Here is a 13,476-nt window from a genome sequence, read left to right as displayed (position 1 = left end):
GCACGAGCTGCTCCTTTTCAGGGAGGCTGGGAAGAATTTGTCTCTCACCACCAGATTGGACTAGGTGGAGTGAGATTTTTTTTTTTTGCCTTCCCCACAGCGGGTTCAGGGAGAGCTTTGTTGAGGTGAGGTGTGAAGGGAGTTAAGCTATGTGTTGCGACTCTTTGTGTAAGTGTGGGGTGGATGTCCAGGGAAGGTACTCCACAGGGAAGGGATACAGTGACTAGATAATATGGCTTGGTAAAGGACTTAAAAATTAGGTGTTGGTTAAAGGTGTGGAACAGGGGGTTTCAGGGCTCCTATGTCTGGTATGGCAGGGAGCCAGGCCCCTTTCTTCTAACCCACCTTAACCCTCGTTCAAGTGGGGGGATGATAAGGTCCCAGAAATGAGTTGGCTTGGGGACCAGGATGGAAAAGGGGGGGCTGGCAGAAGCCCCCTGGGTAGATACTGAATGAACATGGGGTTACCTGCACTGTACACTTTTATCTGCCAGGTGATCCCAGACATCCAATAATAAAGTTGCAGCCTGATTAGAATCATATCAGGTGTCCCCCGTCCTTTCAGTATAGCCAGATAATATATATATGCATCATTAAATTGCCCAATCGGTATATCTTTTTAATGGCTCCTTTTTATATACAGGGTATACAAGGATTGCCAGGGCTCCAAGGCCCCATCGGGCCACCAGGGATTTCAGGAGTTCCAGTAAGTGTCATTTTATGATGATTTATGTAATGCTGCTTTATTAAAAAAGTTCTAAATGATTAATGTATTGGGGATGAATGGTACAGTAGTTAGGACACTAACCTACTATTTGGGCAACTCAGGTTCAGTCCCTACTATACCACACATCTTCTGTGTGACCTTGGACTCCAGGGGATTGCTTCTGCAGGATGCAAATAACTCTAATTTACTTCAGTGGCTGTTAGAATCTGGCCCCTATTCTACAGTTTTGTAATAGGCTTTTACACTTTCCCCTCTTGAATCCATGGAAAATGTGTTGCTGGTCCCACAACCTAATCTAAATCAAAATAGTTTCTGAGATTGTCCTAGAGGTACCATTAGGAACAGCTACAAAGGAAAGGCAATCTCTTCCCAAGTAGAAGGTCTCCTATTGTGGTAAATTCCAAATGATCAAGGCAGCTGAACTACTTGATACGTTGACAGGTGTAGTAGATGTCAGAATATGTTCTCTGCCTCTATGGCCTTTAGAATACCACAGATACCAGCAAGCAGGGACCAGTTAATCCTATTTTTAAAAATCAGCACTATTTATGACAGGTTTCAGAGTAGCAGCCGTGTTAGTCTGTATCCGCAGAAAGAACAGGAATACTTGTGGCACCTTAGAGACTAACAAATTTATTAGAGCATAAGCTTTCGTGGACTACAGCCCACTTCTTCGGATGCATATAGAGTGGAATAAATATTGAGGAGATAAATACACACACATACAGAGAGCATAAACAGGTGGGAGTTGTCTTACCAACTCTGAGAGGTCAATATATATATATATCCTCAATATTTATTCCACTCTATATGCATCCGAAGAAGTGGGCTGTAGTCCACGAAAGCTTATGCTCTAATAAATGTGTTAGTCTCTAAGGTGCCACAAGTATTCCTGTTCTTTCAGCACTATTTATGTTTCCCATCATTCAGGGCAATCTGTTATAAATCCACTGCTGTGGAATCTGCACTGCAAAACTGCTGTGTAAAAAGGGAGCAAGGTATGACTCAGTGTAAAATACATCTCATCTGAAAAATGGCACCTTGTTACAGATGTGCTAAGGTTGGGGAACTGGTTCAAGCATGAATCAAAGGGAAGAGTGCTACCTATTGAATCACCAGCACCACTCCCTGCAGCACCTGCAGTTTGCTATGAGTGTCTCTTGTCCATGTAGTGACCAGCTCCAGCACTTCTTAACTGCAATATCGCACCTCTATTGTAAGATCTTAGACAAATTCTGGAAGTTAGAAAGTACTAAAAACATTATATTGATCTTTCTCCATTAAAATGAAGACACCAGTAGAACGGTGCATTTTTAATGTCTGTGGTAAGCAGAAAACATTACATGTAATGTCTAGCATGCAGTCTAATAAAATGTCCTGTCTTATAGGGTCCCCCAGGCCCACGGGGTGATCCGGGTGAGAAGGTATGGATTTTCATAGACAGTACTGTAGCTGCAAATATTTGAGTTATTTTTTTCACATGCTAGTCTTCAAATGTTCTGTGCAGTCTTGTGTCTTTATATAAAATATTGTATCTTAATTACCAGGGCGTCAAAAAAGGTATGGTTTTGTAGGCTATTTTTTAAGATATGCTCTCCTACCAGACCAAAACACCACTAAGTGCTATATTCTATTATTTGTATTATTTATTCAGAACTAGTTGAAAATTTCAAAATTTGTCAGTCAAAATTTGTCATTGAAATGCCACTAAAATGTTCATGAGAATTTCATTCATGTATGTGGGGAAAGGGAGGGCGGGGGGGTGGGGGGGAGAGGGAGTGATCGTAAGGATCAGGACCTCATTGTGCTATGTCCTATACACACACTTATTAAAAAGACAATGCTTTCCCTAAAGACCTTGCAATATGCGTTATGACAGAAAATGATAGGGAGTGTGCAGAGGAGGAGTAGACTGCAAGGTAAATATGAAAATAAAAATAGTACATCTTGGCATAATGGGCATTAGTCATCATTTGCCATCTGCCTTTGTTCCATATATTGCATTTTGATGTTGCATCTGGAAGAATCAGAGTCTTTGTTGGTATAAGTCAACTGAAGGGAGATCTCCACCTCCCACCCCACTAGTGTGCATGAACATTCTAAACAAACCTCTGGCTGATCTCTTACCAGCCCACAGCCACTCCTGCCCTCAACAGGCTCTGGATTGCCCCCATTCTCTTGATGATTGTGGCAGGGTGGCATTGAGTAGTATGTGGTGGGGGAGTGGAGTGGCCTGCTACCTCCTCTGGCATTCCACTGGGGACTATTCTCCTCTCCTTCCAAACTTCCCTCCATCTTCCAGCCCCGATCTGTGGTGTCCCCCTTTACATTTCCTCTCTGCCACCTTTAATGTGTCTTGCTTTGTCCAACATAGTGGAATTCCATGTTCCTCCATCTCTCTCATGGGGCTTACTCCTCTCCCCATTTGTTGTCTCCATTTGATGCCACCTCTCCGAAGGCAGAACTAAGTTGAAACTGCTGCTGGGGGCTGACTCTCTGCAGGAGTCAGGACCAGAGGAAAGACAGCTTCTGGCCACCCAGTTGTAGTAGCTGCAGTGATCTCTGGCATCCAGAGGCAGGAAGTGCACACACACAAAAACCAAACCAACAGTTGCATATTTTTTCAGCCCCAGCAACTGTACGGTTCTGAGTGCAAAGAACTTGGGACTATCATGCCCTAAATAGGACTGTTTCAGGTATTCACAGGGTTTGTGGGACTGCACTGAGTGCACAGGTAAAGGGAAAGCCAACATTAGGGCAGAGATCCTGTGGGATGTACAGTGGTCCCATTGATCATAGCCAAATATTTATTTGGAAGCCACATCTCCCATGCCTTCTGCAGTCCTACCATTGCCCGACTTGTCAAAGTGAACACATGGTTGAGCTAAAGACAGGAAAAATAAGATAAATATAATGACATGTTTATAAGGTCATTTGGGATTGTTTCTGCTTCTATATATCTGTCTCGAAAGAGAGGTAGGTGGGAAAAAGAGAGTTTTTGTCAGAAAGAGTGAGAGATTTGTCCATTTAAATATTTGCCTGCACACATATAGCTATATTTTAGTTGTCATTAAAGCTATGTTATAATCTTATAGCCCTCTTAATTGTATGTTTCCCTGCTCCTCATCCTCCATCTCTGTTTGTTTTTCACAAAAATAATGTGATTATCTCCTCATGGCTGGACCTATGCCTTTGTATGCCATTTCGAAAATGTCGAGCACATTCCAGGCATGACCAGAAATTAATAATAAAATATTAACAACAATTCAGGCTTATGGCTAATTAACTTTTAAGTCAGGAGAAAAATATGTGGGCCTCGAGGACTTTCCATATTTGAATAAACAGGAGGTTAGATTTGGGGCCAAATCTACCACATTTATAAAATTCTTACACATATATATTTATAAAAGGAAAGTTGGCTAATGCATTAATACATGTATAATTTTTTCATCAGGGTCAGATGGGCTTGAGTTTTCAAGGACCAAAAGGTGATAAGGTAAGCCTCTCTGTTTGAAATGCTTTCGAATACAACAGATTATCCCTGTACAAATTCTTCAGAAACTTACATATTTATGAATGTTCTCAGTATAAATATTCTTTCTAATTACATTAATAATCCTGAATTTTGTGTCAATAGGGTGAACAAGGAGAGCTGGGCACACCAGGACCTGTCCCACATGACAGCAAGAAAGAGTACATTCTCATAAATGGAATGACGGTGAGAAAATATTACTTAGTCCTTACAATATTGGACTCCTAGTTTCTTTGTTTAAAGACTGTGGGGACAAGGTTACTAAAGAAAGACAGAGAAACCAGTGTTATAAGCAATCTAATGCCAATTATGCAAACTTGGTCCATGTTTTAACTGTCCTAAATAAAGTTTAATGCTCTTCCTGTAAGTATCTGAAGAATTTGTACATGGATAATCTGTGAATATGATAATACCTGTATAAATAAGTCACGTGTCTCTAGAAGACTTTGGAAACAAGGTACTGTAGCTGACAAAGAGGAAATAAATGATTTATAGCAGAAGTGGATTATGGATAATTTTTCCATATATTGATTTTCATTGTTTTCTAATTTCATTAGGGTGAAAAAGGTGAAAAAGGTGATACAGGGATTAAAGTAAGTATTATGTAATCATTTTGTTTGCTTAAAAGATTTTACCAAACCCAATGGTGACCATGCCTTAAAGGACTTTGTGTGTCTTAATGGCTTATAATTAAAATAAAATGTACAACAAAAAATACAGTATGATTAATCTGGTTTGTGTTCTTAAGGGAGATTCAGGCTCAAGTATCAAAGGGGAAAAAGGTGAACCTGGGAAACCTGGCCCACGAGTAAGTATACAGTATTTTATCAATAAAAACTGAGCTTCATTGATAGGGCTCGGGGCATGGGGTTGGGACACAGGAGGGGTTTTGGGGTGCTGGATCCAGGCGGCGTTCACCTCGGACGGCTCCCCGCAAGCGGCGACATGTCCCTGCTGCTCCTAGGTGGAGGTGTGGCCAGGCAGCTCTGCGCACTGTCTCTACCCACAGGTGCCACTCCCGCAGCTCCCATTGGCCGCAGTTCCCGGTTGCTGATCCCTGTATTAGTCCAATGTCTCTTTATATATTCTGTGCCAATCTATTTTCTTAATACAATTTAAGATAGCCTAAGTGTTTTTAAATATATAGGCAGTAAACAATTTATAAAAAAATTACTCTTAAAATGTGGTAATTGTTTGTAGTGATTTGTTACTAGTTATAACCATTTCATAAATCATTTGTACTCTATTGCACATACACATATAAATATTATCTAACCCTAGAATGAAAGGCACAATTGACAAATAAAACACTATAGTCCTGATGTAAAAAATAAAATATTATAAATCAGTTACTGATGCCGTTGATAGTCTAGCGTTAACTAAGAACTAATCCTTATATTGCTGACAATAGATTTGCATTTACTTTCAAAGTGTTACAAATAGAGGAATTAAACCACACACAAAAAAATTCATGCTTTTTTTGAGACCCATATTAACGAACACATACAAAATATGAGATGTGAAATCCTCTCTGGCAGTAAATGGAAGAAATAGAGGTACAGTATTCTGAATAGCCTTGTGTGGCTAATTTAGCAAAATGTGCAAACATCAAAATCATTGTTCAGGGCATTCCGTATTTCTTACTTGTTCTAATCATGGAACTTCCAGTGACATCGAAATGCATTCCACACATCAGTGAGTTTAGAATCTGCCTCACACCTCTTTTAAAACAATAGTTTTAATAGCTAAATTTGATAAAATAACAAAACATCCACTAAGAGACCAATGCGGGGGAGGGGAATAAAAATACCTAGAGTAAAAAACAAATACCGTATGTACAAATCCTAAAAGAAAAGAAATGTGCATGCTTAGTTTGAGCAGGTTGATAAGGCTTTTAGCTATTTTTTTTACTGATTTGAAAAATCACCCCCAGAGATCAGAAAGTAAAACGGAGAGCAAAAGAAACATATATGTGGCAGCTAATTTGCCTAATCACCATTATTTCAGAAACACCTGTCATTCATGGTATTTATGCACAGTCATTCCTAAAAGAAAGAAACAAACAAAAGGAATATAGGAGATAAAATTTGATTATATAATAAATAAAATAAGAACAATGTTAATTGTCTACTAAAGTACCATCTGAGCAACATGGGGAGATCTGCAGCTCTGCGTTTGACTCTAGACCAGGGGTTCTCAAACTGAGGGTCATGATCCCTCAAGGTGTTGCGAGGTTATTACCTGGGGGTGTGAGCTGTCAACCTGTGTCTGGCGGGACTGACAACCTGAGCCCCTGTTAAATTAAAATTACATTAAAATTAAATTACCCCCAATTTTAATTTATAAGGGTGGGGATCACACTCAGAGGCTTGCTGTGTGAAATGAGTTCCCAATATAAAAAGTTTGAGAACTACTGCTCTAAATTATCAGCATGCTGGGAAATAAACATCCTCAGTGGTCATATTTTTGCCCATTGTCATACATCATGCACTGTTAGCGGTGAAAAGAGGATTCATGAACTCATTATATTGCTGGATTCTTAGTTTTAATGTTTCAGGCAATGTGTGCAGAAATGATATAAATTTGATGTTCATGATTCAATAATGTGGAATTTTGTGCTTTACAGGGAAAACCTGGAAAAGATGGCGAGCAAGGACCAAAAGGAAACACTGTATGTTTCACTGCATTTTTAATATCACTCTTTAGCTTTTTAAAAGAAAAAATTGTCTTCTATATTAAACGTGTGATTCCATTGTATGCAAAAATAAGAAAAATGAAAACGGTGGAGTGATTCCAGCAGATTTCAGAATTATTTAGATAAATTGCCTTTTGTGTTGAAAAAGTGATCAGTTTGAGGATTTAAACTAAGACACTATCACTAATAAGGTGCAACTGTATTTATTGCGTCTGATTTGTTTTTTCTCTCCTCTCCCACCCCAATATACACATAGGGTGAGGATGGTGGGTTTGGAGTTCCAGGACTACCAGGTGACCCTGGTCCTAAGGTAAGTAATTAAATGTTATCTCTTTGGGGCAAAATTAATAGCTAATATCTTGCATTCATAGCTTACAGTAACCAGTTACATATTACACACAGGAAAAAGCTATGTTAAAAAACATTATTAAGATTGCAAAGTCAATCATTCAAAAGTTAGGAAATGCTAGAATTAAAGTTGCCTGTGCAATCTTATTTCAGTCTCCTTGTGGATATGAAATATGGTAGTCATTAGTTACACGATCAAATGGTCTCCCTCTTTCCCACACCAGCCCCACCCCACCTCCAGCTTTGAGTCCCATTGCCTTTGCCCACCCAGTCACAGTGTCTCTCTTCTCTCTGCCCCCCACTCCAGTCCCAGACTCTTCGTCCCAATCTACTCTTTTCTCTCTTCCCAGTCTGGCTTTTGTATCCTCTGCATTCAAATCATACTTTCTCCTTCCCGTTGTCTGGGAGCCAGCATGAAGGGCACTGAGAGCACAAGAGAGACAGACTCCCTGCTCTCAGATCCAGTGCCCAACTGTACCGTGGCCTAGAGTAACTGGAAACAGCCATTACAGAGAAAGTATAGCTTTGTGTTTGTACCCCTGGTCTGGAAAGATCATGCTCAATTTGCTTGTAGGGATGCACAGCTTGATTAGCACTAGGAGCTGTGAGAGGCTCAATCACGCTCAATGAGGATGGAATCTTTGGAGATTTAAGCTCCTAAAATCTAAGAAGTCTCCCCTAAGCGCATGTGAACTGATTTTTTTTCAAAGTCTTATAACTTGGCCAGATTTGGGCAGATTTTAACAGGGATAACAAAAAGTACAGCCATGACATAAATGCCACCCCCTGACAATTTTCAAGACCCTGCTCCGAAGTATGGGGGAACTAGAGCTCTCCAGGTAAAAAGTTGTCCGAATTTTTTACCATGGGCAAAATTATATATGGTTCCCTAGCATAATTCTCATTTTGGTTGAAATTTTCCCCAAAAATTCAGCCTGAAGCAGACACCTACATTGGAAAATTTCATCCCAAACAGCTACAGTTTGGCAAAGTTATATGCAATGGAAAACAGGGTCTTATAATGGGAAGTGTCAGCACCTTAATAATAGGTAGTGCTACCAGACCTGCCTATAATAATAAATGTAACTTAGTATAAAACAGTGCATGTCTCCTCATTAAGAAAAATACTGAACATACTGCCCCAATTAATTGGCTGCATACTTCTTTGTATTTTGTGAGTTTGTGCAGAAGAAGGGGTCCATGTACATGAATCCGGCCCAAATTTGCACTTGTAAAGTGGATTCTATATTGATCTTGTTCAGTTAGTAAATTGTTAGAAGATAAAGTCTCCATGTGTAAGACTAGAAAGCTAATGGAATGCCATTGATAGATCAGTTTTCATTGTGTGGTACTTGAGTTTAAAAATGTAAATTGTTTTTCTGTTCAGGGAGACAAGGGCACACAAGGTCTTCCAGGACTTCCAGGAAGAGTAAGTAAATTAAATTTTGCTTATACAAAACAGACACAAAATACCAAATCAGTGTGGATGTCAAAGCACTCAGGACTTTTTTTTAAAAGACTACGCATAGGTTCTGATTCAACTGAAATCAGTGGCAATATTGCCATTGATTTTCAGTGGGAGCAAAACTTGGAAGCCCTATGTTGTCCAAGTATATTTGAAATCTGTAAAGGGAAACTTCTATATTGTGGCAATTTGTATCCTTTGATTTTAAATCTTTTGGCTTATGGGTTAAAAATATTACTGCTGCCTTGCTATTATTATAAAGCAGTACAAATAATTACTAACAATGGTGCAAATAAGGACATCAGAGCATGGTTTATTGACTGTACAGTGTAGTACAGGGTTTTTTTTTCACACTACTTTTAGAAATAGATTGCAGTTAGCCAAGCACATATGTGTCCCAAATTCTATGAACTGTCTTCCCTATATTTGAGATAAAAGGAATGGATAACTTTTTTCAACCAACTGTGCATTATTCCTGAATATTTCTATGTAGACTTATGTACTATAAGTACAATTCTATGTCTACAGAAATCACCAGAACAAACTATATTAAAATAAAATGTAGTGTAAGTATTATCAACTAGATCCTGGGCCTACACTAAAGGCTTGGCTACACAGTTAGTGTGCTGCAAATCAGGGTGTAAATCTACAGTGCACTAGCTTGCTGTGCAGTAATGTCCTCTATGGACCCTGCTGCTGTGCACTAAAAGTTCTATAGTGCGCATTGAAATATTACTGTTTGAAACAGGAATACATCAAAATGTGCTACTGAACTATTAGTGTAGGGTCCCCATGGTGAGTAAGTACATGGCAGCCCAGGGAGCTGTAGATTTACACATTGGGCTGCTGTACATTAACATCCTGTGTAATTAAGCCCTCAGGCTGCTTTGCACAATTCTCGCAGCAGAGGGACATTAAAACTGCCCAGTTTCAGTGACCAAGGTGTGGGCAGTCATGCCTAGTGATTGGAGCAGGAGTCAGACCTAGTGATTGGAGCTGTGGCTCAAAACTGAAGATGACATCAGATACCAAGCCAGGGGGCAGAACCAGAGACACCATCCATCTGGGGTAAGGCAGAGGAAGAATGGCCTGGTGTAGGGTAGGACAGCAGGAACTGTGGGTAGACGGGAGTCTGGGATAGGAAGACAGGAACCAGGAGCAGGTGGTGAAGCAGGAACCGGGAGCAGGCAGGAATGCAGGACTTGGGAGTCAGGTAAGCAGGAGGGGTCCATAGTAGTAGCCAGCCAAGGATTCCTCTAATTTCTCAGACAATTTCCTGTTGTTACTTCCTGGTTAATATAGCACTCCTCAGCCAACTGAGGGGCTGGATGGTCCCCAAAATTGAGAGCTTTGGGGGCGGGGCCCTCTGCAAGCTCATCCTTCACTAGACCTCCCCTAGTTACTTAGCTGAGTTGCTGGGTGGCAGTTGTGGCCTGTGCACTGCCTGAGAACCCAGGTTCAAGGCCTGTGATTCCCCCACATCACTCTCACCCCTAGTGTGCCCTCTGGGTGGTTGTGACCAGGTTTTTCAGAATGGTTCTGCTGGAAAGCATTTACCAGGTTAGGAGCATGTATGTTTTCTGTTATTTCCCAGGAGCGCTCTTCAGAACCATAGCCTTCCCAATCCACAAAATACCAGTGTTTCCCCTGCCTAATTTTGGTATCAAAGATTTCTTGGAAGATGTACTCATTGTGGTATTGAACACATACTGACTGGCAGGTGGGTAGATTGGAGTTCAAAATGGTGAGGGAATGGGTCTGGAAGGTGGCGCTTCAGGAGTGATATGTGGAAAATGGGGTACATTCGGAGAGAACAGGACAAGTCGAGTTCAAAGGCAACAGGATTAATTTGCCAGCAAATTCAGTAGGGGCCAAGGATCTGGTAGTCTAATTTACGAGATAGCCTGTTCATATGTTTTTTTGTGTCTTATTGACAGGGCAGGCCCCTCCTGTCATTGGTGGTATTGTTTGTAGCTCTTTTGGGCACCCTCCAGGTGAACTTTTTGCTCAATTTGGGTTTGGTGTAGCTGATGTATTCAATCCAGGGCTACTGGATTGTGGGAAGTTGTGGGTGGCTTTGGATAGAACTGGGAATGGAACCCATAATTCGAAAAAAGGGGGCTTTGCCCTATAGACACATATTCTGTGTTATTGTATACAAACTCTGTCTGAGGCAGCAGCAAGGACAAGTTGGTGGAAATTGATATCACACTGAAGATACTGCTCCAGGATCTGGTTGGTTCTTTCAGCTTGACCCTTAGTCTGAGGGTGATAGGCAGAGGGGAGTCAGGAGCAGATGCCCAAAATCCAGAAAGAGAGCTTCTTGCCAGGAGTGGGAGACAAATTATGTTCCTTGGTCAGAGACAATGCTCTCTGGGAGGCCATGGAGGTGGACAACTTGGTCTACCCAGAGCCAGGCGGTTTCCTGGGAGGAGAGTTGGCAGTGCCAGGGATGAAGTGTTCCATCTCTGTGAAGTTGTTCATGATGTTCAGGATGGTCATGAACTGATTGGACTTGGGTAGTTCTACTACAAATTTTAATGCAGTGATAGTCCAGGGGCCAGGTAGAATCTTGAGGGGTTGCAGGAGTCCCAGGGTTTTATTGATGAGCCAACTTGAAGCAGACACATACATTGAATGAGGCCAGGTAGGCCAGCACTGTGTCTCATATGCAAAGCCAGAAGACAGAGGAAATGATGTGCTGAGTTTTAAAGTGACAAAAATTTCCTGCCAGGGAAGAGTCATGGCATACCTGTAGGGAGGTAGTCCTCAGAGGCCCGAGGAGAACATATATATGACCTTTTACATCAATTAACCCATCTTGAACTGCATGGGTTTCCTTATTTATGGCTTCCTGCTCGACTCCAGAGATCCCATGGTTGAGGCTGATCTTATCAGGGTGAGCTGGTCTTGGGGAGTTGCACCAAGAAAGTTATGAGGCTTGAGGATGCAGGAGGATTTCAGGTTAGGGTCCATAAAGTCAGTGTAATACTTGCCCTTCCAGGAAAAGCATCAGCCTTGCTGTTTTTGGTTCTTGGGTGATAGGAAATTACGAAATTAAAGAGCACAAAGAATAAGGCCCACCAAAGTTGTCGTTGGTTAAGGGCCTTGGCCCTATGCAGATAGTCAAGGATACCAGGCCCCTTTTAGATAGTGGTGCCACTCTTCAAAAGTGGTTTTAATCGTCAGGAATTCTTGGTCTCACATGTCATAGTTTTGCTCCATGGGTGTGAGTTTTCTGGAAAAGAAGGCACACGGATGTAGGAGTTGTTGAGGGCCATGCCTTTGGGACAGCACTGCTTTGATTGCTAAGTTGGAAGCATCTTCCTCAAGGATGAAGGCTTGTGTGGTATTGGGATGAACCAATGTGGAAAGTGTGGTAAATGTTAGTTTTAATTGTTTAAAGGCCTACTAGGCCTCGGGAGACCAGAGGAACCTATTTTTTTTGGTGGAGTAGGACAGTGAGAGGGGTGATCCGCTCCGAGAACTTCAGGATGAACCACAGATAGAAGTTTGCAAACCCCAAGTCGCAGACCTTCTGTGCCACAGCCCACTCAGGGACTTCCTTTACCTTGCATGGGTCAATTATGATAACAGCTGGAGATAGAATTCCTAGGGTTCATCCTATAGAAGACTGATAGAAAACACATTCTCCTAGTTTGACATAGAGGCCATGTTTGCGTAGCCTCTCCAGGATGGAATACATGCATGGACACACATGAACTGTTCGACATTATCTGAGAAAATAAGTATCCAGATATGCTGCCATGTATTGGTCAAGAATGTCTTGGAGTACATTGTTGTTAAAATGCTGGAACATCACAGGTGCATTTGTTGACCCAAAGGACATCACAAGATAATTAAAGTGACATAACTCATTCAAAATGTGGTCTTCAGTTCATCCCCAGCTCTAACATGTACTAGGTTGTAGGCCCTCTGGTATAGCTTTGTGTACACCCAGCCAGTACTCACATAGTCCATTAGTTTGGGGATTAGTGGCAAGATGTACCAGTTTCTAATGGTGACCTGATTTAGGCCCAATAGTCAACACATGGTCGGAAGCTCTCATCCTTCTTTTTAAACAAAGAGGACTGGTGCTCCAGAAGACAACGTGGATTTATGAATAAAGCCCTTGTCTAGGTTTTCCTGAAGGTAGGTGCACAGCACTGTTGGTTCAGGCTCTGGTATGGCATATATACGCCCAAACGGAATGTTTGTCCCTGGTTGTAGCTCAATTGGGCAGTCAGTCTATGTGTGGGGGCAGGGCGTTGGCATCTTTTTTCCAAATACATCTTTGTAGTCAGTGTATTTGGATGGAAGTTGAGGACCACAATCGGCAGGCTGCTCTGCTGGGCCCCATACCCTGGCATGGAACTGTTGGGGAGCTACTGCCTGCTGGCCAATTCCTGCGGTCAAGCAGTGCTGCTGGCAGAATTGGGAAGTTCTTCATATTCTTAGTCCGCATCAGTGGATAAGGGGATTGTGGAAGGGCAGCCACAAAACACCCAGGATCAGAGGGAAGTGCAGGGAATGGATGGCACTGAACTGTAGGGTCTTCCTTGCCCCTGGATGATAACTTTGAGCTGAATAGTTTTTGTGACCACTGGCCTGGCTGATAAGAAGGACCCTTCAATCGTTTCTACTAGGTCCGGAACAGGCTTGGGCTGCAGGAGAATCTTTAGTGCCCAGGCTGCCTCTTCATCAAGGAA

The 13,476-nt window shown here is 41.7% G+C and overlaps 1 protein-coding gene across 1 annotated transcript in view; it reads left to right on the top strand.

Moving 5' to 3' along the window:
* The window catches only part of COL4A1 (collagen type IV alpha 1 chain), a 216,773-nt gene that overhangs the window by 127,849 nt on the left and 75,448 nt on the right, over positions 1–13,476 (top strand). Inside the window, exons 10-18 of the mRNA XM_054013205.1 lie at positions 644–706; positions 2,116–2,151; positions 4,182–4,223; positions 4,365–4,445; positions 4,817–4,852; positions 5,008–5,067; positions 6,886–6,930; positions 7,211–7,264; positions 8,690–8,731. Coding sequence (XP_053869180.1) covers positions 644–706; positions 2,116–2,151; positions 4,182–4,223; positions 4,365–4,445; positions 4,817–4,852; positions 5,008–5,067; positions 6,886–6,930; positions 7,211–7,264; positions 8,690–8,731 — 459 coding nt within the window. The remainder of the gene's footprint in view (positions 1–643; positions 707–2,115; positions 2,152–4,181; positions 4,224–4,364; positions 4,446–4,816; positions 4,853–5,007; positions 5,068–6,885; positions 6,931–7,210; positions 7,265–8,689; positions 8,732–13,476) is intronic.

This window comes from Malaclemys terrapin, chromosome 1 (genome assembly GCF_027887155.1).
Source record: "Malaclemys terrapin pileata isolate rMalTer1 chromosome 1, rMalTer1.hap1, whole genome shotgun sequence".
In the NCBI taxonomy this organism is placed as follows: Eukaryota; Metazoa; Chordata; order Testudines; family Emydidae; genus Malaclemys; species Malaclemys terrapin.
Note: the sequence above shows the minus strand (reverse complement) of the source record. Positions and strands in the feature narration are given on the sequence as shown.